The 14,340-nt window shown below is 36.5% G+C and overlaps 1 protein-coding gene across 2 annotated transcripts in view; it reads right to left on the bottom strand.

Moving 5' to 3' along the window:
• Positions 1 to 14,340, bottom strand: part of E(bx) (nucleosome-remodeling factor subunit NURF301 E(bx)) — a 32,915-nt gene that overhangs the window by 558 nt on the left and 18,017 nt on the right. The window contains exons 4-9 of one of the 2 annotated variants that reach the window (XM_017626301.1): positions 9,592 to 9,975; positions 9,161 to 9,517; positions 8,893 to 9,011; positions 7,281 to 8,721; positions 6,649 to 6,779; positions 2,927 to 2,970 (exon numbers count right to left, since the gene is read on the bottom strand). In XM_017626301.1, the coding sequence (XP_017481790.1) occupies positions 2,944 to 2,970; positions 6,649 to 6,779; positions 7,281 to 8,721; positions 8,893 to 9,011; positions 9,161 to 9,517; positions 9,592 to 9,975 (2,459 nt within the window). In that variant the 3' untranslated portion in view covers positions 2,927 to 2,943. Of the gene's footprint in view, positions 1 to 2,926; positions 2,971 to 6,615; positions 6,780 to 7,280; positions 8,722 to 8,892; positions 9,012 to 9,160; positions 9,518 to 9,591; positions 9,976 to 14,340 lie in introns of those variants that run through there. The other variant, XM_017626302.1, reaches the window with a different exon arrangement.

Here is a 14,340-nt window from a genome sequence, read left to right as displayed (position 1 = left end):
GGCAAACGTTTTAAGGACTACGATTTGAGGGCATGTACTTGAAATGTCCGGACCCTTAACGGGGAAGGTGCCGCTGCCCGGCTGATTGATGTCCTTGTACAGACAAAAGCTGAGAACACAGTCATCCAAGAAGCGCGTTGGACGGGGCAAGGCAAAAAATGTTTGGGGCCTTGCGACGTCTTGCTACAGCTGCCATGTAAAGGAGTTGGATTTGTGGTTGGAGAGACTCCGTCGTCGAGAACTGCCGTTCACCCCGATGGACGAGCGTCTAGCCACAATCCGCAACAAAGCGAGATTCAACATCTCGCTCATCTGCGCCCATGCCCCGAGGGAAGAGAAGGACGAGACGTTCAACGGTCTCTTCAGCACATACGAGCGCTGCCCCGCCATATAATCAACAACAATGCGTTTGCTACTCGACTCTCACACCTGCTCTCACAGAGCAGTCAACAACAAAGCGATATTTGCGAGCAGTGGAACCATGTTTCCCGTTCCCCCGACGCCGAAGTAGTCAGATTTCAGCGAGCCAGAAAGAACAATTGGTACGATGAGGAGTGTCAGAAAGCTGCAGAGAAAAAAGATGCCGCCTACAGGACCACGCTGCGATCGGACGCAACGCGAGCCATGTGGGACCGTTATAGGGAGCTGAAGAGGGAAGCGAGAAGTATTTGCCGCAATAAGAAGAGACAAGCCGAAATACGTGAGTGCGAAGAGCTTGAAATGCTGGCCGACAGGAAGAATGCCCGAAAATTTTATCACAGAGTTAGGCGACTTACGGAAGGTTTTAAGACCATGGCGAACTCTTGTAAGAACAACAAAGGCGACCTAGTGACTGATGTCCAGAACGTACTTAAATTATGGAGGGAACACTTTTCCATCCTACTGAATGGTAGCAGCACTGAGCAGCTGATGACGATGGAGTCGATGTACCACCACCTGACTATGACGAGGTACGAATAGAAATAGCGCGCTTGAAAAATAACAAATCTGCTGGAGCTGACAGCCTGCCAAGTGAGCTATTCAAGTACGGTGGCGAGGAGTTGATAAGGTGCATGCATCAACTCTTATGCAGAATATGGTCAGATGAAGGCATGCCCGACGACTGGAATTTAAGTGTGCTCTGCCCAATCCACAAGAAAGGCGATCCCACCATTCGTGCCAACTACCGCGGGATCAGCCTTCTCAGCATAGGTTACAAGGTCCTATCGAGCGTATTATGTGAAAGACTGAAGCCCACCGTCTAAGAACTGATTGGGCCTTATCAGTGTGGCTTTAGACCTGGAAAACCCACCATAGACCAGGTGTTCACAATTCGCCAAATTTCGGAAGAGACCCGCGAGAAAAGGATTGACACTCCCTACCTATTTGTCGACTTCAAAGCCGTTTTCGATAGCACTAAAAGGAGTTGCCTATCAGTTGCCGTCAGAATTGGGAAAGACCACTCCGAGCCGTTTACTACCAAACGGGGTTTCAGACAGGGCGACGAAGTATCTCCTGTCATCAAACAAACAGTCTGCGCATTCGCGCCTTGGCACCCACGTCACTGTTAACAGTTATAATTTCGAGAAAGTGGAGAATTTCGTTTACTTGGGAACCAGCATTAACACCGATAATAATGTCAGCATCGAAATTCACTGCAGAATCACTCTTGCCAACAAGTGCTACTTTGGACTGAGTAGGCAATCGAGGAGTAAAATCATCTCTCGACGTACGAAAACCACACTCTATTATAAGTCACTCATAATGCCCGTGCTGGTATATGGCGAGGAAGCATGGACAATGACAACATCCTATGAGGCGGCTCTTGGAGTGTTCGAGAGAAAGATTTACGGGCCTTTACGCGTTGGCGACGGCGAGTACCGCAGACGATGGAACGATGAGCTGTATGAGCTTTACAATGACATGGACTCCGACGCTCCAACTCTGAAAGTATTCAACTCGGAACCCGCCGGTGGTAGCAGAGGAAGAGGGAGGTCCCCTCTGCGATGGAAAGACCAAGTGGAGAGGGACTTGGCTTCACTTGGCATTTCCAATTGGCGTCAGTTGGCACAGAAGAGAAACGACTGGCGTGCTTTGCTGAACTCAGCCAAAATCGCTTAAGCGGTTACAGCGCCAAATAAGAAGGTAGGTGCGCCGAAAAGCGTTGGAGGCACGGAGCAACATGGCACACAATGAAAGTAATTCGGATTGCATTTGGGAGCGATTTAGTGATGGAGCCAAATAATTTTGGGTATGTTGAAAGTCGTACGTTTGACATCAATGTTCAAGATGAGCGATACTTTGTGAAAAAGTGTGGCTCTTGCTTTGGCGGCAGATATTCGGAAGCTAAGCAGAGTAGAATATCTGGCTGAGTTTACGAGGTAGAGGTCGAGTTGCCAATATAGAGCAGCCATGAGATTATGGAGGTTAGCTTCACTCTACTGATAAAGACCACCATTGCCAATTGGAGTACCACTAAAATGGTCTAAGCACAGGGAATGCTCTTGGATAGAGGGAGTCAATTATTTGCTCTGGCTGTAATGCTGTTGAATACAATGTTGGTGCTATGCATCTTTCGCAATAATGGAGGAAACGTATATCTAGTCTTAACCAACGGGTCGGGTTATTTCGCACCTCGTAACGATTTTTTTTGTTTTTTTCGGCACTTTTCCAAATTTTTAGAGAATTTTTAGTCCACCATAGCACTCAATTGTTGCCACAAGAGTCATTAAATACCTTATGGGGTTTCTTTGCTTCTACAACAACAACATAAGACTCAATATTTACAAGTTAACTTAATTTTTAACTACCATTACTTTTTGATATCTAACTTACGAATATTTATTGTAAAAATGCAAAATGCAAATAGTATATACATACATACATGCAGATGCGGTATTGTTGAGCAAGTAGCAAATATCATTATACCTGACAGCGCAGCACCTACCTTGTGTTTTTAAAGGATCAGTTGTAGTACTTATTCCAGGAAACCTTTAAGAAAGTTTGCGAAGAGATTAACAACAAAACATGACTTTAAAAAGCAGCATTTTTCGTGTTTTTTTTTTTTTAAGTAAAATTTCTCTGTACTAAATTTCATATCATGTTATTGCGTTGTATTTGAGGGAAAACAAATAAAATGAAATTTTTAAGCATTTTTGAACAATTCGCTTTCGACTGGGCGCAAATGAAAACGCGAAATGATTATAAAAATTTGTGTATCTTTTTCTTTCGATTAGATGAGATGATTAATTTATGGTTAAGCCTTTGTGTTTTTTAGTTGCTTCATTTTTTGAATACACTCTTTTTTCTACAGTTTGTCGTTTTTGTTGCATTTTTGTTTTGACTGCTCTTTGCCGTCATGCTGGGTTAATCTCTTCAATTTTAGTTTACTTTTTAAAGATTTCATGAATGGCCACATTAAAAATTTTGACTCTAGATTTAAGTTGCTACAAACCGATTCAAAATTGTTTGCTTTACTTTTTTTTTGTTTTAATGATGCATTAGTAAGCTGCATTTTGCATTTGTACAATTTATTAACATTTATCATATTATTATTTTTTTTTGCTAAGTTCATTGTTTACAATTTGAGCGAGCGCTTTTTGTCAACACAAAGGCCAATTACAAATAATCATCCAACTAATCTGAATATGAGTATCTAAGTTTTTAATACTATTTTACTTAATTTTACACATTTCAAATGTTTCATTCATTTACTTTTACTCAGATACAACAAACAAGAGGCGTGTAAAAACAGTTATAAACGCAAATGTGCGACACAAATGCTGTCAATTAATTAATTTTTGCTTTGATAAATAACAAAACATTAATACTTTTTTTTTGTTTTTGTGCTTTAATATTTACAAAACTTTATTAATAGTATTAGTTTCTTTCCGTGGTTTTTTGTTTGCTTTAGACATTCTATAGTTCATATAGTTTAGTTTTTCACTTTATTTCTATTAATTACTAAGAAAACGAAAATATGTGAAAATTACAATTAAAACAATTTTCGGTATCATTAAGTCAATTTATTGCAAAAAGCGCTTTACATTACAAAACGATTTGATACTTTTAAGGCTTAAAATTAAAAATAATAATAATTAATAATAAATTTTAATGGTAATTAACAATTGAAATAATACGAGAAATAATATATTTATAATTTATGTGTGTTGAGCAATGTGTATTTTTTATTGTTTCTATATATTTTTTTTTTATAATTGTATTTAAAAATAAACACACATCTTAGACAAAACTATACAGTGCTTAGCCGATTAAAAACACATGTGCATTTATATCTTCTCCTATGTACTACGCTAAGTAGTTGTAATACTCTGTCGAACATAATTGAAAGGCTTTGCACTTAAATAAGTAATAAGTAGTAAAGCGCCTGAAATTTTGTATTTTTTTTTTGTTTAATTTTGCAGTTTTATTTATATACATTGTCTCTTTTTTTTAAAAGTCAGTATTACATATGCATATGTTTCGTTACCTTAATATAAAAAGGGGTGTGGTTCGAGTTACATAATAATTACCGCAAAATTGCAATCTTATTGCTTTCTTGATGCTCTGTTGCTGATGCTCTACTGAAAAGCTGCAGAAATTGCGCAGTAAAATTTTGTATATTGCATTTGACGTACTAGGGTTCGATTTGATTTGAACTGATTGTCAAAATTTTGTTCATCGATCGCGTGTTTTCACATAGAACGTGATGCTCTTTCATAAATAGTAATACTGCCGCATTAATTGTTGCTCGAATACACCCAAAGCCCTAAATTTCTTTCGAAATTCAGCTCTGCATTAAAGTCGTTAGATTACTTAATCGAATTTGAAATCAACTACTTATCAAAAAAACTAATTTCTTAAAAACCAGTGTAATGCAAAGAAATCGCAGCAGAAGATTTTTAGTTTTTATATAGATTTATAATTATTCATTGAAGAAACAAATATGTTAGATAGAGACCGGCCGTTTTATAGAAAGGTAACGATATACTAAATTCAGGCGGGCAGCAATTGAGCGATTTCTCGATTAAGGCGCTAATTGAGCTCAAAATGTCAACTTTTAATTTTTCGATTAGTACTTCATTCAATGTAAATCTGAGTCGAATTTCGCATGCAACTCTGTTAGGTTTGTTCGATTTCTATTTCACAAGCAAATGTAAGCTGTCTTGACCAAATTATTAGATATCAACCATGGCACATTGAATTGGTCTATGAATTGGTAGTTTTGTTTCCATTTTACTCTAAACTGTCAAATTTTGTTTACCTTTTTTGACAGTTTAGAGACAAAATCATCAACAAAATTAATTTTAGTTGTGCCGTCATTAATAGTTTGTGTTTTGGATTGTGTAAAATGTTAAAAAGCCGTTCGCACCAGGCGATTTGCGTTCAACTTTTAAGTTCAACTCACGCAGGGTGCACGAAAAAATGGCTAAAAATATCGAAATATAAAAAAAAAATCAAAATATTCGCCATAAAAAGGCGTTTGCATTGCTCGACTTTGCATTCTACTTTTGGTTGAACGGCCTTTCAACTAATAGCTTTCAACAAAGTTGGTCGCCAGCCAACATTTAGCCATTCAACTTTTTTTCGTGCAACCCTGCGTGACTTGAACGCAAAATCGCCTCGTGCGGACACCTTTTAAGTATATAAAAATTTAGGAGTGTATATTAACAAAAATTAAAAAAAAAATTAAAAATTGAAAACCTCGAAAGGCTTGCTGCACTGTCAAAATTTGTTAAGAGTTATATCTTCGAGGGTCAGGTTTTCCAGCTTATTACGGTTTATCGTTTGGTTTGTTGTTGCCTCTAAATGAGGAGATGAATTGAAAATGCTAGAGCAAAAAACAACAGCTGTAGTCAGGGATCGCAAATAACTACACTGTGCGACCCTTCAAAATACCGGGGAAGTGTTTTTATTACTAAAAAGTAATTTCTTTAACAAAACTCAATTATTACGATACCTATGTAGTTCGATACTAGTTATATTATACACAAATCATAGCAATGCAGCGTTTTCTTTTAATGAAAGTTACTTTGATTAAAAACAAAATCAGTTTTTAGGACCTGGCGTCAACCACTCATTATACAACACAATAGACAATGCATTTTCATCGGCTATATCATTCATATAAGCACTTCTCAATATTATATCAGCATTTTAGGCCAATCACCTTCAACTCTTATTGCTGCTTCATTTAAACTTTCACGTTGCACTTTTGGAATGTTAATTTCTCTAAGTTAAATCTTACATTCACTTTCGCCCGACTTTAAATAAAAATATTTTATATTGCTTAAGTGATTGAAATTAAGTGGAGTATATGGTAGAAATAATGTCAAACTATAAACTTGTATTATATGTATATTCTTACTTTTAAAAATGTTATGTATATTGATTTTTAATAACCAACATCTCAAAAATGCATTTACTGTACAGGGGAGTAACTGTGTATATGTAGCAAATTATATTACTTTGTAATAAATAATAAAACACTAATGCCTGCTTCTTCTGTGTATATACTATTAAATAATATATGCATATGTAGGATAGATATGCACGTAAATTGTAAAGTGAAAACTTTTGCACTTAAATTAAGTTTTTTATTCCTATTTCCTTTAAGATTTCTCTCTAGCTTTTTAATTTTTTTCTTCTCATAATTCAACAACTACTCACTTGTTGATGTGCTGATTGGTGTACTGGTGTTAATGGTGGCGGTTGCGAGTTCAAAACAGCGTTTGGTGGTTGGACAGCCAAATAGATTTTAGTTGGTCCGAGTACGCCCTGTTTGCCACTGGATTCTTGCGCTAAAAAGAAAAGATTGACAACAGTATTAGAGAGTAAAATAAAAAAGTTAAAAAATTTAACGTCGAAAAAATATTGGAATATTTTATGGGTCGATTACGGATGGCTATCGAACTTTCTTTGCGTTGGCAATGGCTGAAATTATATTACAGATGGCAACTGCCACCTGAAAGCTACCAACTGAGCTGCTATATTGGTAATTGCATTTTTGTAGTTGCCGCGGAAATTTTAAATGCAAAAATTCATTTCCTTTTTCAAATGTTTCCACGGCTTATTTAGATTATTTTTATGGAGAAGCATTTGAGATAATCACCATGCTCTCCTTACGAAACATCACTCACGACATCTAATTGATAAACAAATGTATATTCATCGCCGGTGCACTATGACCTAGTTTTCCTGCACCTTAGAATATTTTATAAATTTATTTATAAGATATTAAACAAATAAATAAATAAATAAAATTTACCCCTAGTAAATTACTTACAAACGCCTATAGCTACCTTTTAAAAGCTGCTGCTTCACTTGCTGTTGCACCAGTGCCAGCTGCTGTTGTGTAAAATCATTGCCAACCAAGCCTTGGAGCACAATACGTGGCCCTTGTTCAGTTTGTATGACTTGCGCTGTGACACACTTGATCACCGTACCTGGCGGCTGACCCTGTAGTAGACTCTCCTCAATTGTCATAGCCTTGGTTGGTGTAGCCGTCGTCTGCGGCTGCGGCTGCTGTTGCTGTACACTATCTTGATTTATATATTGCGGCTGCTGTTGTGTTATTTGCTGTTGTGCAATAGTTGTACGTTGTATGATTTGCTGCTGCGGTTGCACTTTTGGCTGTACCTGCTGCAGTTGCTGTTGCTGCACAACGGCAGGAGCAGCTTTTTCCGGCGATGATTGCGGCGTTTCCAAAGTACTATTCGTAATTATATGAGCATTGCCATCGCTTTGCGTCTTAATATGTGCCACAATTTGTGCTTGATTATTGCCTAGCGGTCGTATAATGACTTGTTGTCCGTTTATGGTGGCTACCTGTAGTTTACCTTGTGCCAACTGTTGAGCAAGTGTAGAGTTTTGCACCACCAGCTGTTGATTTGTGGTTTGTGGCGTAACAGTAGCTTGCTGTTGCTGTGGCTGCTGTTGTACCTTTAGCACTTGCTGTGGCGCTGTACTTTGCTCAACGATATGATTATTTGTTGCTTGTATGGTCTGATGTTGCTGCTGTTGTTGTTGTTGTTGGACTACAATTTGTTTGACAACGCGCGTTTGTGGCTGCTGTACCTGCGTCAGAGTAGGTTGTTGATTTGCCGCCTGGACTATAACTTGTTGGTGTTGCGCCGGCTGTGCGGGGGCGGATTGTATGATCTGTTGTTGCTGTTGTTGCACAACTTGTACGGTTTGATTTTGCGGCACCGATCTTTGTGTGACAATTGTTTGACCTGGACTCAATATAATACGCTGGCCACCAATCACAATTTGTTGCTGTACATTACTGGTATTCACAATTTGTTGTATAACCTTTTGTGTGGCAGCTTGTGGAGGTGTAGTGTTGGTCGGATTGGTTGTTGTAGTTGGCGATTGGTTGACTATAATCTGTTGTTGCTGTTGCGGTTGTGCCTGCTGTATGCTTTGCAAGTTGGATACCACAGACTGCTGAGTCAATTGTTGTCCACCGGTGGTTATTAGAACTTTTTGTCCTTGTTGGTTTTGACCCATTAACAACTTCTGTCCAGGTTGGACAATAAATTGTGGAATACCTTGCGAGTTTGTAGTTATTTTCGTAGTAGTTGGCGTGCCAGTATTTATTGTATTGCCCGAAGGTATGGTTTGTGTAATAACCTTTTGAACAGTAGGTGATGGAGTAACGGCAACATGTTGGTTTATAACTTGTGCAACCGCCTTAGGAGTAGCAGGCTTAGGCTGGGGATTTACAGATGTGACAACGGTCTGAGAGGAATGATTGTAGAGGATAGAAAACAAAATTGTAAATTTTGATAAGAATCTGATTAAAACATTTTTTTAATAATGCGTTGCTCTATGCAAATAAAGAAGCATACATTTTTTTACTTAAAATTTTTCTTTTATATAAAGCAAAAAATCTGGTATTGCGCTACATACCTTTGGGGTACTTTGTACTGGCACCGTCTTCTGTATTGGCTTGACCGTTATTTGCTTGACGACGGTAGGGGAGTTCGTGGGCGTGGCTTGTTTCACTGGTAATTTCTTTGCGACAACACCTGCAATGAAAAGTTAAAAATAAATATATCAACAAATTATTTATTTATTTATATTACTTCAAATTCATGCTTTATGGTTTTTTCATCAAATTAATATCAACACAATAATATGTATTTACAAATTCTATTCAACTTTATATGTAACCAACCTTGCGTGCTGCCTGTTGATGCTGCTGCTGTTGTGGTTGTTGTCAGCACATGCAGTTTGCCATCGGGCATTTGTATCAATTGCTGACCGGGATTTAATCCTCGTACACTTACTTTACCATCTGGGCCACGTATGATTTGCACTTTATGCTGTTGCGGAGTAGGGGTTTGCTGCTGCTGCGTTTGTGCAGCGCTGCCTGTTGCATTTTCAGTGCTTGACGCAGTTTTAGCTTGTGTAACGGTATTAGTTGTCTTTTGTGCGCCAACAGCAGGGGATGTGATGGCCTGTTGTATGATGCGAGTGGTGCCATCGGGATTCTTGACAATAACACGCCGACTACCAATTACTTGACCTTTTACTGAAATTTAAGTTGAAAAACATTGTAACTACTTGTAGATATATATATATATTTTTTTTTTGCAAACACTGTACCTTGCGTCTGCACTTTAGTATTATCTGGGTTCTTCTTCTGTTGATGCGCAGCACGTTGCAATTTCAATTGGTGCTCCATTTTCTCTTTTACCTCCTCACTACTCTTTGCTGTTATTACAACTTTAGTTATAGATCCATTCGAACCCGAACTGGATGCTGAAGAGGACGATGGCGAAGCATTAGCTTGTTCTGCAGCTTGACGCAAGGCAACTGAACGTGTCATGGCTGCCTGGCGGCTCTTTTCCTGACGCTCACCCATTAGTTTAATCTCCCATAATTCTAATTTATCTTCTTCTACCCATTCTTCAGTTACTTGCGGTTCAGTTGGTTGTGGCGATTCGGCTCGTTTGCGTTTTCGAAGACCAGAACGAATGGATGTGACTTCTGTTTTTGGAAATATATATAAAAAAAAAAATAAAAATCTTAGTAAAATCATCACTAATAAGGACTTTTTATGTTTTCGAAGTGTTTGAAGTTTAACTAATTGAGAGAGGTCACATTAGCTCAAACCAATTCACTGTAAGACTCGAATAACCACAAATAATGCAATATTTTAAATCTTATTTCTTTAAACAAAAATACAGTTATGAATTTGTAGTTTTATTTTAAGAATTTATTAACTACTTTCCTTGTTAATTAACGACTATTTAAACACAAGTATGTATGTATAAATTTATTATCTAGTTTTTACTTGTTATTTTTCCAGTATTTTTATTTAATTTTAATTTCTTTATTTTTTTAATCTGTTTTATTTTGTTATTTTTTGTTCTATTTATTTTATATAGAAAGATTGTTTGAAAAAACATTTTTTTACTATTAACCTACTTAAGGTTTTTAATTTCTTTGATTTTATTTAATCTTTAATTATTCGATTGATTTTTTATGTATAATTTTTTGTTTCCAGTTTATTTATTATTATTATTTCCAATATATTTATTCATTTTTACCGTTTTCGTTTATTAATTTGCTTCATTTCAATATAGCGCTGCGGTTGTGCCGTTTAGAACACTCCGCAGGAGTTTTCGGGGATGCACAAAGCGAAATTGTTGAGCACCGGTTATGTATTTATGTATGTTCGAAAAATTCGATAGGCGATGTGACCGATGGGAACTCTTGTTTCACATCTGTATGTTGAAAGCCATACAGAGCCCCATGAGACAACTCCGGAGCAGTTGTGATGCATCAAGCGGGAGTGTTGGCAGTTGAGAAGTGCTTGTGCATAAACAAATTTCTGATATGAAATGTTTACACATACAGCTTTGCACATGCTTGTATATATTTTAAGTGAAACTTTTTTCAAGTTAAATGAAACCATTTTCAAACAAAGTGAAATCTTTTTGAAATTAAATGAAATCTTTTTCCGGTCAAGCGAAACCATTTTCAAATTAAATGAAACCCTTTTCAGATAAAGCGAAATTTTTTTCAAATTAAATGAAACCTTTTTCAGATTCAATGAAACTTTATTCAAATTAAATGAAACTTCCTTTTAAGAATGTTACATTTCATTTGAAAAGTTTAATTTAATTTGAATAAAGTTTCATTGAATCTGAAAAAGGTTTCATTTAATTTGAAAAAGGTTTCGCTTTATCTAAAAAAGGTTTCATTTAATTTGAAAATGGTTTCATTAGAACTGAAAATGCACAATTTTATTTATATCTGCCTCATTTTTATGATTTATTATTTTGCATTGAAGTTTTACTTGGTGTGATTTGTTCATGTAATTTTTAATTTTAAGGTTTTTTCAGCATTTCAGAAAAAAAAAAAATCCAATGAGTCTAAACTCCCTCCAAGGAGATGTGCAAAATTACTTACATATATATACAGTGGTGACCACTTAACTAGGGATACGGTTTCTTTACAACTTTTGGCCATGTGTATATTGTTGTTGGTTCTGTGATCTAAGATGTCCAAAAATTTTATACTTTTTAAATACGTATGAGGCCATGAGGGCCAAAGGAGCCTATCTTAAAATTTTTCTTAGTAATATGAGAAAGGATCTATAAAAAATTATAGCGGTCTTTACCTAAACAGTTCATTGCGCCTACGTGATGCTTCTGACAAATGAATACTAAAAGGACGTGCCTGGGGGTATTACCCTTCCGATTGTAGTAATGTATTTTGAGGTGCACCTCAACTGTTGAAATGTCAGTTAGGATACTCTGGCCCTCATGGCCTCTTACCATAGTGGGCGACGTGAAATATAAAAAAAAAAATAAAAAAAAAAATAAATGGAATAAAAATTAAATAAAAATAAAATTAAAAATTGGTGCGAATTTTGTTCTTTGTAAATTTGTATCATTCCAATAATCAGCGTTTACGCTCCTGAGTTAAGCAAATCTTCCAAAGGCTGGGTTTAAAACGCTTATTTGAAGATACATTTTGGCAATTAAAACATTTGTATAAAAAATTAACAATATTTGACAGTTTAAAGACCACATATTTTGAAAAAAAAACAAACAAATAAAAATTCAAACATTTGCTCTACTGCTACAACCTGGGGCCAATTCTACAATGTTTACAATTGTAACAAGTATACCACGTCGCCTGGGTAAAAGATTGTCGTAAGCGCCATTTTGACGATTTTTAGTTCTACATGCTGTTATATATTTTAAAACAAGTTCTTTTGATTGGTGTTATGAGTTTTTAGATATCTCCTTAAGTTTCCAAGATATTGAGAAAATCTATCTTCGCGTTTTTGAGAAATTGTAATCCAAACTTCAATCGCGATTTCCCACAACCTACCGAAATAAACATACGACAATCTTTTATCCAGGCGACGACAAGTTATTAGTGATTCGCTTGTAGCTACAAGTTCTAAAGTTTTTTATAACACAATGGCTGCGTTTCTTTAATCCGGATAATCCCATTTCACAGGCGGAATAAACAGAATGCGTTTGAAATATACGTCAACATATCATCAGGAACGTTCTAAAGAATAAATAAACAAAAAAGTTAATTCCAAACGTTCAGAATAAATAAAGAAATGCAGCCAATATTATTTTACTATCCGACTCACTATCGAGTGTTCTGAAAATCGACTAACCGAAATTATTCGAATAGTGACAGTTTTTCACCATAAAATTATTGTTATTAGCGCGGTTGGATTTTTTTCAATAATCAAAAGTATTGGAAAAATACAAATAAATGTTTACTCAAAGAAAACTAGTCGAAAAATCAGAAATTAATGGTTAGTCTATTAACAAGTAGGGGCACGATATCGAGCCGAAAGTATCGATATAGTACTCATTTAAAGTATCGCTGTAAATACATCGGGTACCCATTATTATCGGGATAAAAATAATCGATAGTCCGAATATCGATACAAAACTCAAAATATTAAATCTGAATATTGGACACTCTAAAGCCCAAAATATATCAATATTGTTCTACATATCAATTCCAAAGTATAGACATATGGGCGTTTCCAGCGGTAGGCCATAGTACGACATAAATTTGCAATAATGGGAACCGATAGAGTGCGCTGCAGTCAAAATAAAAAATATATTAGACATAAAAATTAGTTTAAAAAACCATATTAACAAAACAAGTTTTAATGGAGATTATAGTAGCGTAATGGCATTCAACGTGACATCAGATACTTCGGTTGTTTAAAAAAACAGGAAAAATTTTTACATTTTGGAACTTGGAAAATCAGCCTTAAATATTTCAAATATTACTATAAATAGTGTTGACCAATTCCCAGAGTTTTAAAATCTTGACGTTTTCCATTAACATTTTGTCACGCCACGCCATATTGGAAATGCCCTTATGTACTTTTCCTCGAAAAGAATTTAATAAAAGACAATTATCTTTAATATTAAGTACAATATATTAAAAATTACAATAACTTTGTAATGCACCTTTGCGCTTCGATACGATACAAGGATTCTGGTATTCGATTCCAAAAAAATAGTTTGAAAACTATCGAGTAAAAGGTATCGAATGGCAAAAATATCGATATGGATCATATCGGTTGTGTTTTCATATTCTCCAGCAAAAAATATCCAGTAGCTTGCCAGTAACCGAATTTCGGAGAGTAAGCCAATATTTACTCCCAATGAGAGAAATATGCAAGAAAGTACGAAAATGCAAAACCAGCAAGAAGGTGCAAGTTTTATGAACAGTTGATTAATCTGTTATTTTCCGACGCAAATTTCTAAGAAAAATAGTATTTCCCATCTTAATATATATTTAAATAGGTTTATGTATTTTGTCAATTGCAACTCTAAATCCACCACCCACAATTCTTTCGGTAATTCGAATTACATTAAGCATCATGCCATCTTCTTACTAGCAAATAGTTACTGTTGGAGTGCAATGGGGTATAGTCGTTGCGCTGGGTATGCAGTTACAGTTGCACGGTTGCGTCCTCGTTCGCGCACTCTGGGCAACGCGAGCAGCACATGTGCGAGATGCGGTAACCAATCCGAGTGGAGCCTTGGGTCACGGCAGAAAGAGAGGGAGCTTCGGTGGGGCCACTCCGACTTATTCGGTTTAAGGGCTCATTGAAGTCTGCAGCGTCTGTTCACCAGTAGGTGCGGCTGCAAGCGGGTGTCTGCTTAGAGCAAGCGACTCGCTATATAAACGTGTATTTGGTTGCGAAACCACCCCCGTCCCAGCAATGGGTTGTGCGCTGGGCTTGCGACCCGCCACGTAAAAACCACTTCCAGTGAAGAAGCAAGGTAAAGCCTCGGATGAGACCCCCCTTATGATGACGACCACGCCAAACGTTTAAAGGACTACGATTTG

This window comes from Rhagoletis zephyria, unplaced genomic scaffold (assembly GCF_001687245.7).
Source record: "Rhagoletis zephyria isolate East Lansing unplaced genomic scaffold, Rhagoletis_zephyria_1.1 Rzeph_scaffold_04539, whole genome shotgun sequence".
Classification (NCBI taxonomy): domain Eukaryota; kingdom Metazoa; phylum Arthropoda; class Insecta; order Diptera; family Tephritidae; genus Rhagoletis; species Rhagoletis zephyria.
Note: the sequence above shows the minus strand (reverse complement) of the source record. Positions and strands in the feature narration are given on the sequence as shown.